General features: G+C 51.6%; 8 protein-coding genes across 8 annotated transcripts; 4 read left to right on the top strand and 4 right to left on the bottom strand.

Moving 5' to 3' along the window:
- Positions 1-284: 284 nt before the first annotated feature.
- GUITHDRAFT_97141 (high mobility group box fusion protein) lies at positions 285-1,480 on the top strand. The gene is made up of 5 exons (XM_005824692.1): positions 285-312; positions 601-766; positions 817-1,028; positions 1,078-1,108; positions 1,153-1,480. Exons 1-5 carry the CDS (start codon positions 307-309, stop codon positions 1,299-1,301), a joined length of 564 nt encoding a protein of 187 aa, XP_005824749.1. The 5' UTR covers positions 285-306; the 3' UTR covers positions 1,302-1,480.
- Positions 1,481-2,054: 574 nt separating this feature from the next.
- On the top strand, positions 2,055-2,928 carry GUITHDRAFT_154879 (hypothetical protein). The gene is made up of 3 exons (XM_005824691.1): positions 2,055-2,708; positions 2,758-2,794; positions 2,842-2,928. The coding sequence occupies exons 1-3, from the start codon at positions 2,068-2,070 to the stop codon at positions 2,905-2,907; spliced, it is 744 nt and encodes a 247-aa protein (XP_005824748.1). The 5' UTR covers positions 2,055-2,067; the 3' UTR covers positions 2,908-2,928.
- Positions 2,929-3,003: 75 nt separating this feature from the next.
- On the bottom strand, positions 3,004-3,588 carry GUITHDRAFT_116074 (hypothetical protein; the record flags this gene model as incomplete). Its single annotated transcript, XM_005824690.1, has 4 exons — positions 3,004-3,153; positions 3,210-3,279; positions 3,332-3,360; positions 3,424-3,588. The coding sequence occupies 4 exons, from the start codon at positions 3,586-3,588 to the stop codon at positions 3,004-3,006; spliced, it is 414 nt and encodes a 137-aa protein (XP_005824747.1).
- Positions 3,589-9,915: 6,327 nt separating this feature from the next.
- Positions 9,916-10,134, top strand: GUITHDRAFT_39960 (hypothetical protein; the record flags this gene model as incomplete). Its single annotated transcript, XM_005824689.1, has 1 exon — positions 9,916-10,134. A coding segment is annotated over one exon (219 nt), but the record flags the coding sequence as incomplete, so codon positions are not given.
- A 645-nt stretch (positions 10,135-10,779) lies between these two features.
- GUITHDRAFT_154878 (hypothetical protein) lies at positions 10,780-11,812 on the bottom strand. The gene is made up of 7 exons (XM_005824688.1): positions 11,559-11,812; positions 11,394-11,504; positions 11,291-11,330; positions 11,183-11,241; positions 11,085-11,119; positions 10,969-11,038; positions 10,780-10,922 (listed from the first exon to the last, which is right to left on the bottom strand). Exons 1-7 carry the CDS (start codon positions 11,763-11,765, stop codon positions 10,878-10,880), a joined length of 567 nt encoding a protein of 188 aa, XP_005824745.1. The 5' UTR covers positions 11,766-11,812; the 3' UTR covers positions 10,780-10,877.
- Positions 11,813-12,389: 577 nt separating this feature from the next.
- Positions 12,390-13,426, top strand: GUITHDRAFT_116071 (hypothetical protein; the record flags this gene model as incomplete). The annotated part of the gene is made up of 8 exons (XM_005824687.1): positions 12,390-12,500; positions 12,573-12,690; positions 12,745-12,858; positions 12,909-12,973; positions 13,029-13,100; positions 13,160-13,181; positions 13,237-13,290; positions 13,344-13,426. The coding sequence occupies 8 exons, from the start codon at positions 12,390-12,392 to the stop codon at positions 13,424-13,426; spliced, it is 639 nt and encodes a 212-aa protein (XP_005824744.1).
- Positions 13,427-13,491: 65 nt separating this feature from the next.
- GUITHDRAFT_154876 (hypothetical protein) lies at positions 13,492-14,613 on the bottom strand. The gene is made up of 5 exons (XM_005824686.1): positions 14,111-14,613; positions 13,837-13,913; positions 13,717-13,781; positions 13,618-13,665; positions 13,492-13,573 (listed from the first exon to the last, which is right to left on the bottom strand). The coding sequence occupies exons 1-5, from the start codon at positions 14,596-14,598 to the stop codon at positions 13,538-13,540; spliced, it is 714 nt and encodes a 237-aa protein (XP_005824743.1). The 5' UTR covers positions 14,599-14,613; the 3' UTR covers positions 13,492-13,537.
- A 1,425-nt stretch (positions 14,614-16,038) lies between these two features.
- On the bottom strand, positions 16,039-16,739 carry GUITHDRAFT_77753 (hypothetical protein; the record flags this gene model as incomplete). The annotated part of the gene is made up of 5 exons (XM_005824685.1): positions 16,039-16,218; positions 16,262-16,329; positions 16,434-16,514; positions 16,571-16,629; positions 16,681-16,739. Coding segments are annotated over 5 exons (447 nt in total), but the record flags the coding sequence as incomplete, so codon positions are not given.
- Positions 16,740-17,621: the final 882 nt, after the last annotated feature.

The raw sequence follows: 17,621 nt of genomic DNA, 5'->3' as shown, positions 1-17,621 counted from the left end.
TTCCCCGACGGGCGTAACCGTACAATCTACATCGCTACCCCCAATCATTCCACATCACCCCCACCCATAACTTTTTCACCCCCACCCGTCTTTGCACTTTCTTTACTTTAGGTACCCACATTCAACCACCCTCCACCCCTCTTCATCTGAATCTCAAGTACCACTCAGGACCCATCGTTCGACTTATATTTTCAAACTTACTACCCCTACCCCATTTATTATCACCCCCACCCTTCAATTCTAGAGTTCTCCCCTCCCAATTTGAATTCTCTGCCTTCCCGCCCACAGCAGCAGAAGCGACAGGCCATGCAGGTGTTTCGCAGTACTTGTTCTCCTTTTGTTCTCTTTCTCCATCCTCTCCATCATCTCTCGTGTCTAGAATGCGATCGCTTTGAAGGGTTTCTGCAACATGTCATCGTTTTTCTGTGCCCAATGGACCCCCGATGAAGAGTTGAAGTGTATAATCGCACCGCTAACGGCGAAGTGATTTGAAAATGCTCAAGATGAATGTATCTGCTCTCGTAGATTCATGATGCATGTGTGTGCTGGCTCGCTAGTCCAAATACATCCCTTCTTCCAGATGTCTCAATCATGTTGCAGATCTTCGTAAAGACCCTTACCGGCAAGACCATCACCTTGGAAGTGGAGAGCTCCGACACCATTGACATGGTGAAGAGCAAGATCCAGGACAAGGAGGGAATTCCCCCAGACCAGCAGCGCCTTATCTTTGCTGGGAAGCAGCTTGAAGATGGACGTACTCTTGCTGGTAAGGCTATTTCCTCGTCTCTCAAAACATCTCATCCGCTTCCCCTGCAGACTACAACATCCAGAAGGAGAGCACTCTGCATCTGGTTCTTCGCCTTCGTGGAGGTGCCGAGGGCAGGGAAAAGCGCCAGACCAAGCCTGTCGAGAAGTTCACCATCTCCTCCTCCGCTCCCAAGCCAAGGGCCAAGAAGACCGCCACCAAGAAGACCAAGAGCACCATCAAGAAGGCCCCCAAGGCTAAGGCTGCCAAGGGATCGAAATCCGTAAGCCCCAACGCTTCGTTTACAGCACTAGCTGAGAGATACTGCGCAGGACAAGCCCAAGAAGCCTTTGACTGGATACAGTGAGTGATTTCTGTTAGGGAAGTTGAGCTTAACTGTGTTGCAGTGCTGTTCAGCAAGCACATGAGGGCCTCTGTTACCAAGCAGCATCCCAACCACTCCATCACCGAGGTCGCCAAGGAGCTTGGAGCCATGTGGAAGGCTTTGCCTGCCGCCAAGCAGGAGCAATGGAAGGCAGGAAAGGTCCCCAAGTAAGCGCAGTTTCTCTTGCGAGCACTATCATTTCAAGGTGGCTTGTTGCTTGCACTATAGAAGGCAACAGAAGAAAGTGTTTTTATCTAAGAACTATTTCTCCCAAGACATGAAAACTTGGGCTGCTTTTAATTGTAATCTAGAGCAGATAACCAAAATCTAATAAACTCAACAAAAATCTCATCATTGTCCGTGACTGACGCTTGGTTCACTGCACTGTTTGTTTGCATCCCTGATCAATCGCTTTCCTTGCATCATAATAGACTCACGATTACATAAGTCATAGCGACATGTTAATCGCTTTCCTTGCATCATAGTAGACTCACGATTACATAAGTCATAGCGACATGTTTTTTGCCTCACCATTTGGTGCGGTGGCCAAGTCTACTACTACTAGTGTGCATCTGCAAACAGCCATGGTGTTCAAGTGGAATGGTGGTAGCTGCCACACCGGTGGTGGGTCCATGCGAAAAAATGGGGGTACCGAAATTGAGCAAAGATCTCCTGGTACAGTTGATTTTCACCCGGTAGGGCTTTCTTCTCAGGGGTTGTAAAGAAAATTTGTGGGTAGGGGGTAATGAGGAAAAATTGTAAGTTACATACATTGATATTCGTATAGTAATACCATTAGTTAAATATCTATAAGATCTCTGTTGTTCTTGAAAACATTGCAATTGGAGGGTAGGGGTGATGTATGAGGGGGTAGTAATTATAACGGGGGGTATACTGAGGGGGTAGAAGTTATCGGATCGAAGAGACAGACCGCATTATGAAGACTGCGACGACGGTGGCAGCCTTGGCGGGTCTGACGGTGATGGCGGCAATGCTGCTGACGATGACCACGATGAATGGACGAGACGAACTCGTTCAGAAGTATCAGCCGTCTGCAGCAACGACGAGGAAGTTTGCAAAGGGACATTCTGGACATCAGCTCAACAAGGAAGACACCAGGAAAATCCGACATGTCATGAAGCAAGCAAGCATGCTGAAGAAGCAAGGAGCATGGAAGCCAACTCCATACCACGATCTTGTCCAATTCCCTAAGAAGTATGGGTTCAAGAAAAATCTCTTCGTTGGCGGAGCAAAGCACAACATGCACTCCGCTCAGAGCCAGGCGCTTTCTCAGGAGTATAACGACTACGGAAAGCAAGCTCGCGGGTTCTATGTAAAACATCACCTCATGTCTCAGAAGGAGAATGAGTGGGCAAACTCCCTCATGACTGGTAAGGAGAAGTCGCGTGTACAGATGCTTCATCAGAACATTCCAAAGAAGCTCGCATGCGGCCGTGGTGGACCATGCCCGGTTCTTGGAAACTTTCTTCAGAAGAATGGCCTTGTCTCGTCAGCTGAAAGCCAGTGGGCCAAGTCCATGGGGGTTGAGAACGCAGCCGTGAAGGCTCCAGTGACAATGTTGTTTGAATCCGAAGTAGGCTGTTGTTAGTGACTTGTGAATGTGTAGGTTGGCCGCCAGGCCCTCGGGGGCGAAACAAGGGCAGGTGATAGCATGGAATGCTTTTTCAATCTCAAGCTCATGTTCTGCCAGGATGCTAAGCTGGGAGAAGATCTCACCAAGTTTTTGTTCCAAAGCTCTCATTCGGCTGGGTTCTGATGATTGAAATGTTGTACGCGGTACTTGAATTTACGCTCATTCACGTCCTGAGGTAGGACGGCAATGTCACTTCAAAGCTGGCTCCTTTAATTCCTCCTACTTCATCATGTAAAGAACTGATGGTGCTGTGACACCAATATGGGGATGTCCCATGCCTGCTGCTGCTGCTGCTGCTGCATCAGCATCGAAGTCGGTATTGGCGTTGAATGAGTATCCCAAAGTCATATCCTCCACGGTCCCTGCTATCTGCTCACGGTGTGAGGAAAGGTTTCACTCTAGGGCAATCTTCATGTTCAGGTCACCGATTTTCCGTTGATGGGAGGGGCGGGGCCCCGGATGTCATCGAACCTTGTCGTGTCCACCCAATTTGCACTAATGATAAGCGCATGAGATACGGGTTGTGTGCAAAAAGGAGTAGAATTACCTGATTGACGCATACCTATTGAACATACCCTGTCAAGTAGAAAAGTTGTGATGTCAGGAGTTTTGGGGTACAATGAAACATCTGAGATAGACCTGATTGTCCCCAGCATCGCTCATGGGGCTTGCGAAGCATCCGCATTCGTTCTCACGGACCCAGTTCTCTCCGACATTGATCTTGTTGATTTGGGTGGCTCCAAATGACAGTGTGCCAGTCAGTTGTGAAAAATGGTCTTGCGTGTGGCAGAGAAGCTCAAACATGGCGATCTTGCAGCGGAATGATGCTTGTGGCGTCGATGCTAGTGATTCTGAACAGATCGCGAGTGCTCCATGTAACAATGCTGCAAAGCAAAACCGAGTCAACCTTCAATGAGTTTCCGATTTTCTTGGCCTATCTGATTATCTTTCGGCCTTGAATACTTGTAGTGCTTTTTGCTTCATACCTAACGACAAAGGATAAACTGCCATTTTCCACTTCAACTAATGTGATACAACACAGAATCAATGATATCAAATGAACTTCCACAAACATCGTACATTAAGAAAATTATCCTGTGTTGTTGCTCAATCTTAGTTCTAAGCCTGTCGCTCAGGGCCGAGCGCAGCTCTGTCTCGCTGCTCGTCACAACGAGCCATGCCATTTCTGTCTCTTGGTCACGGTTCTCTTGAAAGCTAAATCGGTCAAGTTGACTCACGGCGGTTTCAAGCCGCCGTAACCGTTAAAAATCAGTTCCGCCGCCAGGCTCCTCAAAATGAACGCGGCAGTAGTACATACTCAAAGGTACGGTTTAAAAATCAGTACGAGCAGTAGTAATACTACTCAGCTCCCGGCCCGAAGTTTACTCAAAGTTAAGTAACGAGGGTGTAAATATATAATAACTTTACTAAAAAGTGTCAACATTCGGTAAGTACCCCACCCACCCCCACCCCAAAAGCTGATTTGACTCTTTGTTTACTCCTTTTACCACACAGCAGTACCCCCCCAAAGTTCCATTTTGGTACCACCCACCACCCCTCGATGCGTCCTGACGGTGCCGAGTTACAACCCTACCCTCGAATCAAACCGATATGCTGAAGGAGCGCAACGCAGACATCAGCTGATGGAAGGAACAGCCGACAACTGTTGTACATCGACAAGCTGAACAAGCCTCCTGCTAATCTCACTTGTGTGATCCCCTGAGGTCCAGCTCTGCCAAGGCAAGAGATCCTCTAAGATGCAGGGAGCCGCTGTTGCTTCGGTACTGAGGAACCGGAAGAAGAAGGTGAAGAAGACCGACGAGGAGATAGAGTATCTGATAAGCGATCCGATCGACAACCTGGTCGACGATATCCACGAGGTAGAAGGAGTCCTCCGAGATACCGAGATACAGAAGCTCTTCGGCCTGAGGAGTAGAACCGATCCTGTGGTTCGCCGAGAGATACAGATCGACGGCCTCCTAGAGAAAGTGCGGGAGAAGCTGTCACGCTCCTCGTCGTATGTGAGGCTGTTTGGGACGTCCATCTTCTTCATCGTGTACGTCTCGTTTCTCTTCATGCAGCGAGACATCACATCTTCCTACTACGTCGAGAGCTCTGTCATCGACCTTGTTCTCAGTAATCTTCCTCAGCTTGGCAACGGAGGCTACATGAACTCAGGACTGGGCTCGACGGGCTTTCTCGGCACGTCTGCAGACTTCTACTCCTGGTAGGGATCGTACTATGAGTATCATCGTCGACGTTGACTGTGATCGGCAGGTTCCGGGGAATAGCTCAGGTGGTGTTCAGCGATCCTGTATGTGGAGATGGGAATTGTGATACACCCGACGAGTACCCGGGCTTCGGGCGGTTCGGATGCATCAAGGACTGCGGCAAGTACAAGAACGTCACCACGCTCACTATCACACTGGCAGACATCATCCAGCAAAGCTCGTCAGAGCTCGGCTTCCCTCTCAAAGACTCTGCGCTGGACAGCGATCCGTCAAGGGCGCGATATTACTACAACATTTACAGCGATACGATGGGAGACTTTCTTTTCGAGACCGACACAAACGCAACCCAGCTGACGTTCGAAGTTCCCGACGGAGAGCTTACGTTGGTGCTATACCAGGTCTCGTCTTTAGAGCAAGCGGTGGAGAATCAAGCGGTGCCGTCATTGTTCAGAGTGACATCAAGGTAAGTGAAGGTTGTACAAGAATAGATGAGCTGAGCTTGGCTCGCAGCTCTTTCTCGACTCTCTCAAAACGGAAGTCGGCCATGGAATATGGGAACCATAGAGAAATTTTCAAGAACGCAGTCTTTAATGAGAACGCCTTGAAAACCATGTGTCGATCCCCCACAGACGCGATGCGTACTTTCTGCGACAATTTCAACCCCGAAGGTAGCAAGAGGCATGGCGTGACGGTGAGGGTTCTGACTGAGATCTGGATGAAAGATGTCGGCTACCTGATGACCTCCAAGTACGGGCTGAGCGGCAAGATCGAGCTCAAGGACTCGGTGACGGGTGTGTTGGAGACCATAGTGGAGGTAAGCTTGCCGCTGTTTGGCGTGCTTGTAAGGGTTGTACAGGTCGGGTACTGCAGCATCCTTCCCAACATGAGCGGGAGTCCGTACGCGGCAGCGAACAAGGCGAAGATCATTGAGTCGGGATCCAGCTGCGATGTTTCATCGAGAGCGCGGAGAAGATCTCGAACGGTCAGGAAAAAAGAAGGGGAGGAGGCAAAGAAGGTTGTTGGAGGATCTTCCATCAGATTCTCCCCACCCAAGGACTCGACGGCTTCAAAGCATCGCTCGATGGATAGGAACACAGTCGAGGAGGTCGATGAACGTGCAAGGAGCAAGGGGAAAGAACGTGATCAGCAAGCACACGAGAAGGCTTCGTTGAGAACTGTCTCAAACTGTCCTCACACGGGTCAAACAATCGATGACACAAGTGGTTACGTAACATCGGGATACTCAACATATTCAAGTTTATCAGACTGCTACTGGATCATAGCCCCGCAAGGAGCCACCAACGTGACCCTGACCTTCCAGCTGTTTGAGGTCGAGGATGGCTGGGATTATGTGACTCTGTACTCTTGTTCCAGTCTGGATTGCTTTGACAAGCAGTTGCTAGCAGAGTTGACAGGCTATCTGTACGACATTGATCAGCAAGTGACATCACCAACGGGCATCATGAAGGTTGAGTTCACATCGGATGATTTGTTTGAATGGAGAGGCTTCTGTGCGACGTGGGGGACCGGAGCCGTCTGCCCTACCAACCCAACCCCCCCGATTGTCAGAGCAGTCAAGGAGTACTGGGTCAGTCCCATCCAAGATTACTACGACGCTGTTACTTTTGCCCAAGTCGAGGTGGTTACCTTCTCAGAGTTTACCTACCTGCGGTATGCCCTCTCACCATATGGCGATACCAACCCTACTTGTGACTGCACCAACTGGGAAGACGAGGCCTCTTGCCCAAACACCGTCAAGAATGGCTCCAAGCTTGTGCTGTACAACAAAGACTTAAAATCACCTGGCTACTGGACCATCAATGTCGTCGCTTGCCTTAAATTCCCAGAAGTCACTATGCCAAGCACGAGCTCGTACTACTGGAAAACCTTTGTGAACCCACCTCGTGTAAGCTTTTATTTTGCAGTCAACGTCGCACCTGTCCTCGTGAACGGCTCGTCAGTGCAAGATATCAACATCTCCTTGTGTGGAAACTATTCTGCGCTCGACGAGTGGCAGAAGATCGTTGAGAGCAGGCTCAACGCTTCTCAGGTGCTCCCTCAGCAGATCAGCGTCAACGTCTCTAGGCTCTCGGAGACTGCAGACGTGTCAGGCGAAGTCTTGGCAACCTCCAACGTCCAAGCGGCGACCATCATCAACGTGCTGCTGGATCATCGTAAGGAGATGCAGGAGGCGCTGACGCGGGCTTGTCCGCTCTTGACGGCGTCGCAAGAGATGTCGATCAGCACGAGCTCGATCTTCACCAAGAGCACGAGAGGTGAGGGGCCCGACGCCTCGTCCGTCTTGTCAGTCGCTGACAGCTCGTGTGACAGGTCAGGCCTGCGAGTCGCATTATGATTGCGATACAGGACTTTTCTGCTCCCAGCAGGGCTCGTCGAGCACGGGAGGGTTAGGGACATGTGACCTCTGCAGCTTCTGCAAGGTTGACGCGAGCGACGCGATCGATCTCAGGTGTCCGACCATCACGTGTCCGACCTCGGGGCAGTTCCCCGCGTGCGCGGACACAGCGAAGCTGACGTCAAGCTCCACGTGCGCGAGCGACTATCGTTTCAGCGTGTGGGAGTATCGGGATGCGAGTGAGGGTCCGCCCAAGATCGTCCCGCCGTTCGAGCCCAAGAACCGCGAGATCACTCCCTACAACAGGATCATCGGGGCCATCGTGATCTCGCAGAAGAGGATGAAGCCTGCTGACTGCGCTCAGAGCGTGAACAAGCACGTCCAACTCTACATGGAGTCGGTGAAGAGCATCGTGAGCTGTCCGTCCACGACTCTTGACGACACTCCGTACGGCTACGATCCTTCTTTCATGACCTTCAGCAGCATGTACAACCCGAAGCTTGCTTCAGAGAAATTTTACGCCCCGCTTGAGAGGCACGTGATCAGCTCCGGTGGAGTGACGGAGCTGTCCTTCCCGATCGGCTTCTTTCCGCAGAAGTACGACACCAACTTCTTCGATCGGAACAAGGATGGCTTCATCTCTGAGGCAGAGGCCTCGATCAACATCACAGGCTTCGAGCAAGCCTACAAGGATCCCAAGTACATCATGCCGTCAGAGGGAGACACCTTCAAGCTCTACTTCGACGAGCGTCTCACGCAGATGCTGGCGCAGACCATGATTCAGTTCGCGGAAGACGGCTCCTACATCAATTCGAAGACAGAAGAAGTGCGAGTACAGTTCCTCACCTACAACGCCCCTAAGAACATCTTTGCTCTGCATGAGTTGATCTTCAACTGGCAGCAGACAGGCAGGATACCATGGGACTACCAGGTCAACTCCTTCTCTGTCGACTTCTTTGCCGGGCCGAAAGCAGGGTTGCAGATTTTCCTCTTCGTACTCATCATAGTCTTTCTTCTGATCAACAGCTACATGGAAGTCAGCGAGCTGCTGGGTGAGATCCGCAAGTACAATCTGAGCGGGTACCTGTCGCATCCCTTCAACTGGATCGACTGGACGCACTTCGCCTTCATGTGGGGAACAATCATCACCTGCCTGCTTCACTACCAGGACTGTCGGCGGTTCGAGATGAAAGCCAACTACCCCGTCCTCTTCTACGGGCCCGACTACGGGTCCGCTGCCCGACGGAAAGGCGTCACAATCGTCCAGCCGGGAGCAGACTTCGAGGTTCCTATGATCAAATCAGGCAACGCACAGGCGAGGCATTTCCGTACCGACAACCAAGCTGAGCTGAACTTGCTGATGCTGCTGGAGCAAGCAAGAACCATCTCGGGGTCGATGAGCCTCTACTCTTTCTTCGCTGGAGTCAGCGTCGTTCTGTTCGTGCTGCGCATGCTCAAGTCGCTTGACTTCCAAGAGCGCATGGGCCTTGTCACCCGGACCATCGCACGCGCGTCGAGCGACCTCTGGCACTTCATGTTGTTATTCCTCCTGGTGTTCTACGGCTACTCCGTGGTGGGACACATGCTGTTCGGTCATCAGTACGAGGCGAGTAGAAGAGTGAGGGCGTGTAGGAGGAGCTGACCTGCTATGGCACGACAGGGGATGAGGGACATGTCGACCGCATGCCTGACGCTGTTGATCTTCCTGCTCAGTCTCGACACGACTCAGTTCTACGCATCGGTGAGTGCGAGCAAGCCCAGCGGTCTAGGTAGAGGGCAAGCTGACTGGTGTGATGACAGATGTCGCACGCGGCTCCGGACGGAGCGTTTCACATCTTCCTGTGGTCGTATCTATTCATCGCGTTCTTCATCCTGCTCAACGTGTTTCTCGCCATCTTAGTGGACTCGTACGCCAAGGTCAAGGAAGAGACTGAGGGGACGACCGGGCTGGTGGAGGACTTGCTGGAGACTGTCTGGCATGGACTGAGGCAGGTGCTGAGAACGCAGCAGTTCGTGTCGAACCAGATGCTAGAGCAAGCTCTGATAAGAGAGCGAGAGACTCTGACGTCGAAAGAGAGCCAACGTCGCAGCATCGAGCGCGACCTGGAGGAAGAAAAGATGATTCTGCTTCCCGGTGGCGTGTCTGTTGATACCTACGAGCTTGCTGCTCTTGCTCGACGAGCCTTCGCCAAGGGGTCGGACAAGGTACATCCAGACCATGAGGCGGATGGGGACGATGCTGAGGACTACACGCTGTGTGAAGACGAGATAGTCGCGTCCGCCGACCTGATGAGCCGCTATGGCACGGAGCCATCGGAGATCGCGGACAGGAGGAAGAACGAGCTGATGGAGCTTTATGACATGGAGGGCGTGAGACGACAGATCGCGATGCAGATCAGTCAGCTCAAGATTCTCAACAGCCAAAAGCGCATGTCAGACCTCATGACGAGGATGGGCAAGGAGCTCGTGCCGGCTGCCATCGTCGAGAGCGAGGAGCAGGCGGAGGTAGTCTACACGTCGCCAGCATCGAAGGCTGCGGGAGTGCTGAGGGTGCAGCTGGTAGAAGCGAGGAACCTGCCGCGGATGGACCTGCTCTCGGGCTGTGACGCGTACTGCGTGTTGTTCGTCAACGCGTGCTCGGGGCTGTCTACCTTTGCGTCGGAGGTGATCAACAAGAACGTCAACCCGGTGTGGAAGCAAGACTTCGAGTGGAGGATGACGAGTCAGACCAAGGTTCTGAGCGTCACCTTGTGGGACAAGGATGATGTGAGTGCCGTCGGGAGGCTGGTGGAGGTCGCAGAGAGGTCTGACGGATGCTTGTGCTCAGGTGACGAGCGACGATCTGGTTGGGTCTGTACAAGTAGACCTGCAGCAGCTCCCGGAAGGCGAGCCGCAGGAGCTGACGCTGCCGCTACAGAACCAGAGGCTCTTCAAGAAGCTTCGAGACACTCGGTTGGTGTTGAGGGTGCAAAAGCTGACGGAGGAAGAAGCAAAGGTCAGGGAGAGGCGAGGGGAGGAGAGGCGTGCGACTGACGGGATGTGCGTATGGCAGGAGGAGCATACAAGGCAGGAAGCAGAAGAGGAGACAACGGATCTGATCCATGATATAGAAGGATGAGTACTGGCGGATCTAGTTTCAAAGGAAGAACTACCAGCAATCTTGCCTAGTTCGAAGAATGATCGATGCACGACCTTGCAGACGACAGGTCACATCGCATCCACATCGCTGGCCCGCTGCTGCGGTCTCGGGGCGCGGGTCGGACTCACTGCTGCGCGCATCCGAGTCGCGGAGGATCACCAGGCCACACTGCGACCGTGCTCTGTAGACTTCTGGCCCAACAGTGTGACTGAAGGTCTGCTGATGCTCTGCTCTGGGGCAGTGCCAGTCTGCTGCTGACGAGCGGCCGCTTGCTAGGATGCTGAAAGCTCGAAGAGCTCTGATGTATCCTCACACGAACACCAGCATGATAGCTTTTCGCCAGAAGCAGGAAGCCTGCTCCTTTGTTTCATACGCAGCCAATTGACTTGCCCCTCCTGAGACTTTCGACAAGCTGAGAAATGTTTGTAAGAGATGGAGATCCGTGCCGTGACTTGCACCTTCTTGGAGTCGACGAACCAGCAAGTTCCCTGGAGGTACTTCAAGCGCTTCCAGAATACAATGGAGGAGCTGCGCTCTTGGTTACAGTTCCAGAGGGACGGTAACACTTGGATACCTCGGAGCGATCACATGCATGTGGAGATGAGGGACCTGGAGGAGGAGCAAGACGAGGAGGAGGAGGTCAAACCAGGCAGAACATGAGGAACAAGTCACCGAGATGAATGGAGGGATGTGAAAACCAATAATTGATTCACCGATGTCATACCCGTGATCTGCAGGGAACCTTCAGACACGGGGTTGAAAGGTTTCAAGAGCGATTGCCTTTCAGCTGCTTCACGGCAACGTTGTGCATGCTCTCAACCTGGAAGGACAGAAGTTTGAACAAGCCTCAACATCGAACCCCCAGCGATATCACATGGCGCACCATGAAAGAGTGCTCCTTCGTAAGCGAGGTCACGTCCCTGGGGACTGGCGGTATCTTTGGTATGACTTGGAGGTGAAGTTTCGAGGCCGGAGACCGATCCTTGATCACGATCTGGGTCAAGACTCTGTCAGTGGAAACTGACGTGCTACTCGTCTTAGGTCCTACAAAGCTTTCGCTGTCAAACACCACCGACGCTCTGAGCTCGCCCCGGATGATCTTGGCAAAGTCGTTGTCCCTCGTCGCCTCCGCTCTTGGTTTTGGGGAGCAGGACGAATCTTGCATGGTGCAAGGGAGGACGAGGAAGCAGATGGAGGGGAGGAAGAGGACACTGAGCTGTAAACACACAAGCAAACCTCCCTTCCTGCACCGCATCCTTCGCTATCCTGCCATGCCAAGTGCACGTAACTCATTCATAACGGGTACATACTATTAAAGTAACGGGTATGTAACGTCAAGCGTCATACAGGCATAAGCAGTGGCATGGCGAGCAAGATCATCAGGCGGCTCTTGCAGCAAGGGAGCTTTCTTGGAGCCCCGAGCGCCTCCCGACGACTCGTCTCCTCGATCTTTGAGACTGCTCCAAGTCTCTCTGTCTCCTCCACCCCCCCCCAATGGCGACGAGCCAACGCGAACTCACTTGTATCTGCACACGTTTACCAGCCGCAAGCACATGCCATCGCAGGCTGCCGGGGGAAGAAGCCTCCACTATTCAGGATGATGTCAGGAGGCGCAGAAGGAGAGGACAAGGAAAGATATGCCCAGCGCCTCTCAGCCTGGAAACGAAGGATCTCTCAGAAAGGGGTATACACTTGTCCTCCTTTTCTTCCCCAGCCTATGGGCTGCTCAGCAAACCGCTGTCGTTGACTTTGATTTCCTCTGATAGCCAATCAACTGGCAATCAGTGGGCTTACTAGGATTGGTGGGAGGGGCGTTTGTTATCTACTACAACGAACAAGAACGGAAGAGACTTCTACGTCTTCAAGGTTGACGTGAACCATGAACGCCATGGCTGGAGCTCACTGCTGGTATGCAGAGACAAGGATCGGTCAAGGCTATGGGAAAGCAGATATAGGAGGTCCATTCGTCCTGTTAGATCAGAACGGAAAGGTGATGATACCTCCTGTTGATGCCTTCTTGCGGTGTTCTCCGAAGTGCCGAACTCTTACCATTCACTCGCAGACTCGCTCCGACATGGACTTTCGAGGAAAGCACATGTTCATGTACTTCGGATTCACATACTGTCCGGATATCTGCCCCAACGAAATGATGAGAATGAAACAGATCCTGTCGCTGCTCGGTTTACTCATTCTCTACCACGATGCTGGCATGTGACTGTCTCTGTCTCCTTCAGACAAGATGCACGTTTCCGACAAGATCGTTCCGATTTTCATTACGATCGACCCCGAACGTGATGGTCCCCTCCAGCTGAAAGAGTATCTCTCAGACTGGGACTCGAGAATCGTCGGTGTGCTCAGAAGAGTGACAGCTTTTGTCAGGCGTTGACATTTTTTCTAGGTTTGACAGGAACGCCAGATCAAATCAAAGACGTTTGTCAGAAATATCGAGTTTATCACTCCAAGGTATGCTTGTGATTGGAGGAAGGTAATAGGTAAACATGTGATTCTGTTGTGGTAGTCTACGCTGGGCAATAACCCTGGCGACTACCTAATCGACCACTCTATTCTATTTTACATGCTGGATCCCCAGGTGAATTGTTTCATCCTTCTAACTCTTTGCTTCTTTGTTACTGATCGTTTGCTGTCCAGGGCAACTTTGTAGATTACTTCGGTATGCTCATTCTAGCATCATAAAGGACTTTGCTGATGACCCACTCATCATGAAGGGAAGAGTCTGAGTATCGAAGAAATCGCCATGAAGATCTTCAAGTATGTCTCTGGTACCGCAGATTCATCGACTCACAGGCAAGTTCTCTTCGTTGCTAATTTTCAGGTGCGTTAACAAGGGTTTGCAGCCCCAACTCTGTCGCTTCCAAGAGTATCGATCATCTCCTTCCGCCCCTCAAGGAAGAGTGATCCAGAGATAGATTCCTACCAGAGCGAGCTTGTCACACTTCTTGCCAAACAAGGTCACGCCCAAGTAATAAAATACATTCTTTATTCGCAAAGTCTGCAGCTCCTGATTGTTTACACATTGAAGCTTTCGCCGCATCCACACGATCCCTGGGCCATGATCACTTTGAACCGCTTCCATAGCAGAAGCTCACCTTCGCGTTCGGGTTTTGGAATACAAACTCAGCACGAACTGTGTCCTCCTACGTTGAACAGTTGAGCTCAAGGCATACTTAGATCAACATCCACCCTACCACGAAGTCCATCACGGAGCCAAGAAGATACATGACTGCCTTGGGATCAACATACACTTTGATATCTATGGGAAAACTTAGTAAAACATTGAAGATAAAAGAACCTTTTCAGGAACTCACTGTCTCCAGCCTCCACAACATCATCAAGTTTAGGTGGCTCGTCCACATAGTTCATAGTATATGACAACCCATTGCACCTAAATTGATTCAATGAGATTCGTTGCGATGTATAGAGTAGCTTGTGGAGCAAAAGAGTAGCCAAATCGATCGAGAGAGGGGCAAGAGGGGACTTAACGCACGAAGACCAAAGGAGAAGGTTGGGGGAAAGCAGTAGATTGAATGGGCATCCAACAAGCAATGAAACAGCAAAGAAACGGAGAAGTGATCGTCTTACCCGCGTGTTCTCACACCCAGCCTGACTCCGGCCGGAGAAGGGCTTTTGCTGGCCATAAGTTCGGCAAGACGCTCTTTGGCACGTTCGGTGAGGGTCAGCACAGCCTTGCGAGGTCTTCTGGCTCGAGGTTTGGGCTTTTCATCAGCTGAGGTTCCTTCCATGGAATTTTCAGCTGCTGCAGAGGCAGAGACGCTTAAGAACTTGCACATGCTCATTCCTATGGAGGGCTGGAAAAAGTTGATCGCATTGACGCTCCTCGAAAGTTCTGAGCCCCACCGACTGGTTGCTGCGGCGATCTTCATTCCTGATGGAGCAACGGACCGAGGTGGCAACGCAGTTGACGTAGAAGAAGCTGAAGAGAAGGAAGCTTGCAAGGATGATAAACAAGGAGTAGAGGATGTGGATGAGAACAAGGGGATGGAGGGGATGGAGGTGAGGGAGGACGCAGAGCAGCGCGGGAGCCTCCGCAACAGGAGGAGGCGCGGCATTGTGGATCTGTGTGTGAGCAAAATGAGATGTGGGGTGGAGTATACTTAGGGTGGGTGGGGGTCAGAACAGACCTGGATGAAGTGGGTAGGGGTTACCAATCACCGGTACCTTTCTCTCTATTCATACTACAGAGTGTGGGACAAATAGCACCAACTACCGGTATGTAATATTAGAAGGGGTTTATTGATGTAGCTCAAAAATTGGATCTGGGTGGGTGGTGGAGTCAACAGAGTTGAAGGATTGTGGGTGGTAGGGATACCCTACCCCCTCTTTTAGAATGATTTTCATTTCCGAAGCACCGGTGTGAATCTATTTGAGTCGATTTAGTGGTCAATTGGGGGTGCTCAAATTTGCGGGGGTAGGTGGGGGTTGGAATTATGGCATGGTAGGGTCCTTCTCAAGGTGCCTTCCACCCACATTTTACCCAATGTTGGTAATTGAAATGAGTGGGTAGGGTTATCAGTGTACGGGTCCATGTCTTTCGAAGGGGAAAGGGACATACCGGCAGGGTGGGTGACGAGGAGGTGTGATGATGAATCCAGGGGTGGGGTAATTAAAACAGGGTCGCGGGGGTTAATTATATCACGGGGTGGTGGTGATCATGAGGAAAAGTATGTGAGTATAGCAATATATCATAGAATGATAATCGAGAAATCAAAGTTCTTGAAAGTAAAGAATTGCGAATCTGTACTAGACACAAGCATTTCAAGACAGGTAAGGTAGGGTGGTATCTTGAGGAGGGGTCCCATGGCATGGCCTTTGTGGGGTCTCGAGCAAGCAACCACTACAAGCATCTCTGGGACTGCTTGTAGAGGGGGTGGTGGGGTGGTATCAGAGGTGTGCTTCTCAGCAAGGGGTGATCAATTGAAGTCATTTGGTGGGGTAGACATAGGGAACAAAAGGGGTAGGGGTTGACGTAATAAGGGGTAGGCATTTCATTGTCGACCGTCCCCGACAAAGTCGTGAAGTTTGTCAGGATCGGGTTGGTTCTGCAGGACGAGGACGAGGACGAGGACGAGGACGAGACGGCGTTGTGTGCAAGATGGTAGAGAAACGCATTCGAGAGGAGGTAGAGAAGTGTGCAGAAAAGAATCCGAAGTACACAACAACAAACAAGCAGCAGCGCTTCTTTTGACTTCTAGATTCATCTTTCCTCTCTGGTCAAGTTGCTTGTCCCGGGGAAAGTTGCATCCACCAAGGTCCAGGATCAACTGGTCGCCATGGGGTCAGGCTCGAACCTCGTAGCCAGGGAAGCGTTACCTTCGGTGTGATCCCGCAGATATTGCTCCGCGTCCTTGGCAGACATCTCCCCTGACTCGTGGACCTCGATCCGCTGGGAGGGGATGAGAGGCTCGTTGGGCATATGAGCACAAGACCCTTCACCTGATGCGGCCTATCGTCTGCATCGACCTCCACGGTTTCAAGCTTCCGCAGCAGGCTCAGCCCTCGCAGAACCTGTAGCAAACATCGCCTTCACGGGTAGAGCTGCACCTAGAAACCTTGATCATCCTGACCTTGCCGATGATGACGTTGTCCCCATCGAGCCATGGGGCACCATCGAACGTGATGTAGAACTGACAGCCGTTGGAATCCTTCTGTCCTGTGTTCGCCATACAGACCTGGCACGGGTTGAGGAGAACTCCTTCTAAGAAGCTGCCTGACCTGCCCGAAGTCGATGTGCCGCGATCCAAGGTTTTCGTCCGGGAACATTCCCCCGTAAATCGACTGCACTAGGAGGTGAGCCGAAGGGATTGAGGGGGATGGGAACATTCGCACCTCTATCCCCTCCCCCACCATCGGCCCGTCCCTGTGGATGGGTAAGAATGCACAGCACCTGTCAGGCTGGAGCGGAACCTGTACACCACATCTCCTCCTTGCATGACAAATCCTCTGCACACCCGATGGATGATTGTTCCTGAACCAATCAACAAGTAAGCACATCCTTCCCAGCTGTATCGATTCAAGTAGCACCCTTGTAATGCAGTAGGGTTCCGTTTTCCGACTTTCCTTTCTCACCACTGCACAGGCACCTGGTTCACAAGCATGATTCCAAGTCATTCGCTCTCCCCCGAGCTAGCAACCTGAAATTTTCCACTGCCCTGGGTGCGAGCTTTCTGAAGAGCTGCATCACTATCCTGCTCCTCCATTATCCTTCTCACTCCGCACAGAACCGGATCACCTCCCATCGAGCCCGTTTGCACGCACGTCCAAGAAGCAGTACACGTCTGGCCCATGGCTTACATCCCCTACATCCCGGTACAGCCGCTGGAAAGCATGTACAAAATGAGCATGTACAACACTCCAACCATACTGAAGATCCATACTGATGAATCCTTCTGATTCGACCAAAAGTTTTGGAAGACACGCTTCTGCTTCGATGCTGATTCCTGCTCACCAACAATTTTGAACTTGCCAGGCTCAGCAGGTGACGCACCTTACTACGAAGCACAGAGAACTTCTCCAGTCTTGACTTGAGGGCCAGTGCTTCCTGTTCAGCTCGTGTCAGGGCTGCGATGATGGAAGCTCGTCACGGGTTACCTTGTTGCTTGCGTCCACGCTGAGGATTGCATTCACGTCCTCCCACGCCAAGTTTCTTTGCTCCAGCTCGATCCTCGCGAGCGCTCTCCGCAGGAGCCCCTTGATGTTCATCTCATCTAACTTGAGCGCTTCCCCACAGAGATCAACGACTTGTGCCCACTCCTCTCTGATGGAAAGCATCAGAGCAAACACGTGCTACAGACTTCTATGTACAATTTGACAGATATTGCAGCGAGATTCAGCAGGCACTTCAGCTGCATAAGAAAATTCAATGGAGAGCGATGAGTCCATTGCCGGTCACCTTTAGCTCTTCGCTTTCTATTGTTGTGATGAAACAATTTTCTATCTCATCCAGTGCTTCTTGGTATTCTTGACGAGCGTCTTTGTATTTTCCTGGAATCGGGCCTGAGAAGCAAGAAACCCAACACCCAGGATCCGTATCCTCCTTGTCCTCCTTGCTTGTTTACCCCCCCCCCCCCCCATC

Source organism: Guillardia theta, assembly GCF_000315625.1.
Source record: "Guillardia theta CCMP2712 unplaced genomic scaffold GUITHscaffold_91, whole genome shotgun sequence".
Lineage (NCBI taxonomy): Eukaryota > Cryptophyceae > Pyrenomonadales > Geminigeraceae > Guillardia > Guillardia theta.
This window is presented reverse-complemented; position numbering and strand designations above follow the sequence as displayed.